Below are 6,066 nucleotides of genomic sequence, written 5' to 3'. Positions count from 1 at the left end.
TTGGCTATGTGAATGTCTGCATCACAATGCATGCCTGGTACCTGGGAGTCTGGACCCTCTGGGACCAGAGTTACAGACACTTGTGAGCCACCATATGGATGCTAGGAATTGAACATAGGTCCTCTGGAAAAATAGCTAGGGCTTTTAACTGCTGAACCATCTCTCCAGTCCAGCAGCTATTTAAAAAAAAAAAGCAAGGCTGTATAAACTTCAGTGCTGTGTAGACCGAAGGAAAGAACCAGATATAAGCTGTCTTCATTAGAATTGTGTCTGGTTGGATATAAGCTGTCTTCATGAGAATTGTCTGGGTGGCACTGCCAGTGAGTATTTGTAAGCAGCTCATCAAGAAGGTCATGCTCTATTTTAAGTAGTCTGGAATTACTTAATGTGGAAGGTAGTCTTTAAACTAGGTATAAATTGTCATTTGAGACAGGTAGGCATGAAGGAACTTGTTACTTGAGGCAACAAAGCATTTTGTATTGAATAGTTTTCTCTCATGAATGAATGTGATACCCGTTTTAAAAAGGTAGCATGGGTACAATTTTTTAAGTATGTATTTCCATGAAGGTATGCTTTGTGGCATAGAAATGCATTTCTTTGTTCTATGACTTGTTTGATAGAAGAAAGGTAACAGACATTGATACTATGCAAATTTCTAGTGAAATAATAAGTAAGAAAATGTATTCTAAAAAAGACAGGCATGGTGGCACATGCCTACAGTGCCAGCACTTGGAAGACTGTGGGGAGAGAAAACAAGAGTTCAAGGCTGTATTCTCATACAGAGAGACTCAAGACTAGCCTGAACTACATTAGTCCCTGCCGAAGAAATCAATAAATGTGTTCCAGAAACTGTTAGCAAGTGCCAATTTGTCTTCAAATCTACTGACCAAAAGAATTTTTTAAAAGATTTATTTATGTATTTAATATATGTGAATACACTGTAGCTGTCTTTATATACACCAAAAGAGAGCATCAGATCCCATTACAGGTGGTTGTGAGCCACCATGTGGTTGCTGGGAATTGAACTCAGGAACTGTGGAAGAAGAGCCAGTGCTCTTAACTACTGAGCCATCTCTCCAGTCCCAAAAAGAATTTTTTAAATATTGAAAAGTATAGGACATTGATGGCAGCACATCGGACAGTTTTTAAATTATGCAATCCTGACTCATAATGATTTAATCTTCTCTTCTGGTTTTTATTAGTTATTTCAAGCATTCCAAAAGTATAGAAAATAATGACTGTTCGTGGGGCTAGTTTGATGGCTCAGCAGGTAAGAGCACTAACTGCTCTTCTGAAGGTCCTGAGTTCAAATCCCAGCAACCACATGGTGGCTCACAACCACCTGTAATGAGATCTGACTCCCTCTTTTGGTGCGTCTGAAGTCAGCTACAGTGTACTTCTGTATAATAATAAATAAATCTTTGGGCCGGAGCAAGCAGGAACTGAGTGAACGGGGTTGACCAGAGTGAGCAGAGGTCCTAAATTCAATTCCCAACAACCACATGAAGGCTCACAGTCATCTGTACGCTACAGTCTACTCATATACATAAAAATAAATATATAAATCTTTAAAAAAAACAATGACCGTTCATAAATAATACAAAATTACAGATAAGAGTGAAATTCTTATAATTCTCCCCAATTACTGTTCTTCATTCTTCCCAGGAACTTACCATGACCCAGGCCTTGATGTTTATTCTTGCCTGTCTGTCTTTATGATTTAGGTGTCTGTGTACATAGCCCTAAGTAATACAAACCATTAGCTTACACATCTCAAAGCCACATGTATTTATGATACCACTCTTTACCAGGTTTCTAAAGTTTATATTGTTTTTGACACTTGTTCAAGTTGCTGTCCAGATTACTTAATTTACTTTAGCTACTGTAATGTCCCATTGTGACCGCTCTGTAGCTTCTCTGGTTTCCCCATGGTGAGCTTCGAGGCTGTTTGGGGTTTTCACTTTTGCAGACAGGGTTTCCCTGAGCATCTGGTAGATGCATTCCTAGGACTGTGTCAGTTTATCCTCGGTGTATTCATAGGTGCTGAAGTGTTTGGTCAGTTACTCTGTGTCTTCAGGGCTGTGAGATAGTACCAAGTTGTTTGTCAGGTGGTTGGTGGATCCATCCTTACGTCAGCATAGCATGGAGACTTCCTGCTTTCTACTTACCTTCTGGTGTAATCTCCAGACTCCTTCAGGTGATGGTTGGAAAAGGGGATTTTATTCTAGTTTTGTTTGTTTTTCCCCGAGTGATAAAACATATTTTCCAGGCTGTTTGGATCTGTTTCTCTGTTAATTAACTTGCTCATATAATTCTCAGTTTATCTTTAGGACTTCTTAGATAATTGGATACTAATTTTGTAGGGTGAGTTTTATTGATGGTTGTTGTTTTACAGGAAAGTCCAGCCCTCTGAACTTGTAGGGAGTGTCTGGACCAAAGAAGATAAAGAAATAAATTCTCCAAACTTATTAAAAATGATTCGCCATACAACAAACCTCACCCTATGGTTTGAGAAGTAAGTTTTCATTCACTCTGTCTTATGTTCCTTAGTAGTCATAATGTTAAATCATATTTAAGCCAGCTCTGGCTTTATAAGGAGGTTTCTTGTTTTCCAAGTGAAGTGAAGAAAGTCCTAAGCCTTGACTATTTTGTTGTTGTTAGATGCATTGTGGAAGCAGAAAACTTTGAAGAACGGGTGGCAGTGCTCAGCAGAATAGTAGAAATTCTGCAAGTATTTCAAGACTTGAATAATTTCAATGGCGTGTTGGAGATAGTGAGTGCAGTCAACTCCGTGTCAGTGTACAGGCTAGACCACACGTTTGAGGTGAGTCTTAGCTTGGCTGTATATTTCGTCTTTTGGGAAGACTGATAAAATTAACATCAGAGATCACTTTTACTTATTTTAAAGCAAATGTTTCTTAAAAACATTTGTTCTTTTGTCTTTTCCCTTAAATTCAGAGGTAGAATTACTCAAGTCTGTGTTCTTATGTAACAGCATGTGCTGGTAAGTATAGGGTTTTTCCAGTGACACATTGATTGTCTCATCAATGGCAAAGAATTTTATTAAATATTTAATATACAAATTATTTACTAGTTGCTTCAGTGTATAGTCAAAAAGAGATAACCCTTTCTGAAACCTAAAGTTATATTATTTTAAATTATGGATTGTCATATTTTAAATTATGTTTAATATTTCTTTGAGAAAATTTGGGACATACAGAAGTATACAGACTTTTTTGTCTGTAATTTTAAAATGAACATCAAATTTTACATAGATATGTATGACATGCATCTTATTTTTATAAACGTTCTCTAAACATAGTTTGTGTCTCAACAAGGGTTTTTTTGTTTTGTTTGTTTTTAGTGGTTACATAGTTTTCTGTTCTATGAATTATAATTTAGTCCATCATTCTATTTGGGGTCAACTAAGTTAGTTTTGTATTTTCATTTGCATATATAATTTATCATGGACCATTCATTCATTCATTCATTCATTCATTCATTCATGTGTCTCCATAAAATTCTGATTCTTTCCCTGTATTACTTTCTGGAGACAGAAGTCCTATCCCCAGAGTTTAGGTTTAGTTCCTTGCATCCACATGGAGCCCTAGAACCATCTCTTATTCCAGTTCTAGGCGATCTGGCACCCTCTTCTGACTCCGGAGACAGAGATTTTTTGTTTTTTCAGACTTTTGGTACTTTGCTAACGAGTTTGCCCTAAACATTAAATTATTACAGATTTCATGGGCCAAAAATAAAAGTTTTAATTTTTATTGTATTTAAAAATAACTAGTGAGTTTAGTATTGTTAATGTATCTATTATTTACTTTCATCTTTTCCATATGATTATCTGGTCATGTTCCCTCAGTTTTCTTTGTTGGGTATTTGTATTTATTTATATAGACTTTTTAGTATGCTTACGTCATTAGGACAGACTGTCTAGGTCCCTAGTTTCTGCATCAAGCACAGTCTCCTCACTATGGGTTCTTGCCTTGGTTTTGTACCTACAAAGGTTTCCCCAGGTGAGGTGAAGAGAGTAGATGCTCAAGTGTGTTATCTATCGTTACCTTAAAACATGGCTGTTACCAGCTCTCAGAACTAAAACAGACACATTCGCCCATCAGAATCACAGAGAACAAATCATTTTCTCAAATGCTCCAGACCGTAAGTTACCTGGACACGGGTGTGGTGACTCTAGCACTGTTGCAGTGGCAGAAAGCTGGAAACCACCGTGGTGCCAGCAGCTGAGAATGAGCGCATGCACTGTTCAGCATTTAATGTTATGGTTTTGAGGGAAAGACATAAGAAAACTTCAGAATGACCATAATTCCACCTTAATATAACAAACCTAAACCTTGCAGTAGTGTTACATAAATATTAAGGGTAATGTGGTTGCCAGGAATGTGAAGGGGTGGGAGAGCACCGGCTCATCATGTGTAAAGCTCTGGGTTCAAGCCCTAAGAGAGGAGGAGAGAGGGGGTTGTGAGGAACGGAGGGAAGGAGATTCATTTTTGGAATTCTTAACATTGCTCCTTTCAGTAGGAAAAGAAAAAATATTGTAATTTTGAGTTTATGTATTTTCAACTTGTATGTGCTTTATGTATTAAAGATAGTAAGTAGCACAGTGTGCTTACGTTAATAATTTTCATTCTGGGGGCTGGAGAGACAGCTCTGTGAGTAGCTACACTTGCTTCTCTTTCATAGGACTTAGGTTCAGTTCCTAGCAGCCACATGGAAGCTCATAGCCATCTGTTACTCTGTTCTAGGAGATCCAACACCCTTTTCCAACCTCTGTGGGCACCAGGCACACAGACTTGTGAAAAAAGAAAAATAAATAAATCTTTTAAAATTTTAAATGAAAAACTATTGTTTTAATCCCGATATTGTAAAACTGAAATTGTGTTCATTTTAGAGGTTAAACATTTGATTTTTAATATTGGGGCAAAAGTATTATAAAAGTACATATGGCATATAAGGAAAAATAGCACCAACATCTGTGAATTTGGCATCGTGGTTTATTAGTGTTGGAGGTGCCTATACCACAGCATACATGTGGTGGTAAGAGAATTTTCAGAATCAGTCTTCTCTCTACCGTGTAGATCTCAGGGAAGGTCAGGGAGTCTTGGTGGCGCGCACCTTGAGCCACTGGCCATGTGTTGGCCCGCATAGTACATCACCTGCTTTCTTTCCCTTTTAGAACAGCACATTATGAATTTTGTACTTTTAATTATCTTACTTTTTCTCCTATTTTAAATATTTGTATCTATATAATTTCATTTGTCGTGTTTATTATTTTTATTTTAAAACTATGGATTCGTGTGTGTGTGTGTGTTTGTGTGTGTGTGTGTGTGTGTGTGTGTGTGTAGGTACACATGTGTGCAGAAGCATATACATTTGTGTGTGCAGATATTTATCAGGAGCTTCCACCTTAGTTTTTTGAGGCAGAGCCTCTTTCACGGGAACCTGGGGCTTGCTAGGGACCCCTGGGGATCTATCCACCTGTCCCTGCCTCCTCAGCACTGAGATTACAACTAGAGCTGGAACACCCACTTTCTATGTGGGCGCTGGGGCTCAAACTCAGGCCCTCCTGTTTGTACAGCAGGCACTACGCTAGCTCTGACATCCCCAGCCTAACTGCTTTGTGATGATCAGTGCAACAGATCCCGAGGCCCTATCTAATATTTGTCTCTCTCGTTAAGTCCTTATTGATCCTCAAGGCCTAACATAGGAAGAATGAGAGTTCAAGGCCAGCCTTCACTGGGTAATGAAACCCCATCTCAAACAAAACAAAAGGCAGATCTTTAATTGAGATGGAATTTTGTTTTGAATACAGGGTGAGGTTGTGTTGAAATTAAGTCCCAGTTCTTCCTCCTAGACCCAAGCTCCCAGAAATAAGACTCAGACTCGAAATATATTTACAGATACCTTGGCCATATAGCTAGGCTCTATTCTGACTAGACCATAACTGAAGCTACCCCATTTATTTTAACCTACGTTCTGCCACGCGGCTGGCTTCCTGTGCTCGAGGACCATGTCATGCTTCTGTCTCCTCACTGCTTCCCAGAC

The 6,066-nt window shown here is 38.4% G+C and overlaps 1 protein-coding gene across 2 annotated transcripts in view; it reads left to right on the top strand.

Moving 5' to 3' along the window:
- Positions 1–6,066, top strand: part of Sos2 (SOS Ras/Rho guanine nucleotide exchange factor 2) — a 98,092-nt gene that overhangs the window by 75,553 nt on the left and 16,473 nt on the right. For both annotated transcript variants that reach the window (NM_001135559.1, XM_006515635.1), the window contains exons 15-16: positions 2,396–2,515; positions 2,662–2,824. In NM_001135559.1, the coding sequence (NP_001129031.1) occupies positions 2,396–2,515; positions 2,662–2,824 (283 nt within the window). The remainder of the gene's footprint in view (positions 1–2,395; positions 2,516–2,661; positions 2,825–6,066) is intronic.

Source organism: Mus musculus, chromosome 12 (assembly GCF_000001635.26).
Source record: "Mus musculus strain C57BL/6J chromosome 12, GRCm38.p6 C57BL/6J".
Taxonomy (NCBI): domain Eukaryota; kingdom Metazoa; phylum Chordata; class Mammalia; order Rodentia; family Muridae; genus Mus; species Mus musculus.
Note: the sequence above shows the minus strand (reverse complement) of the source record. Positions and strands in the feature narration are given on the sequence as shown.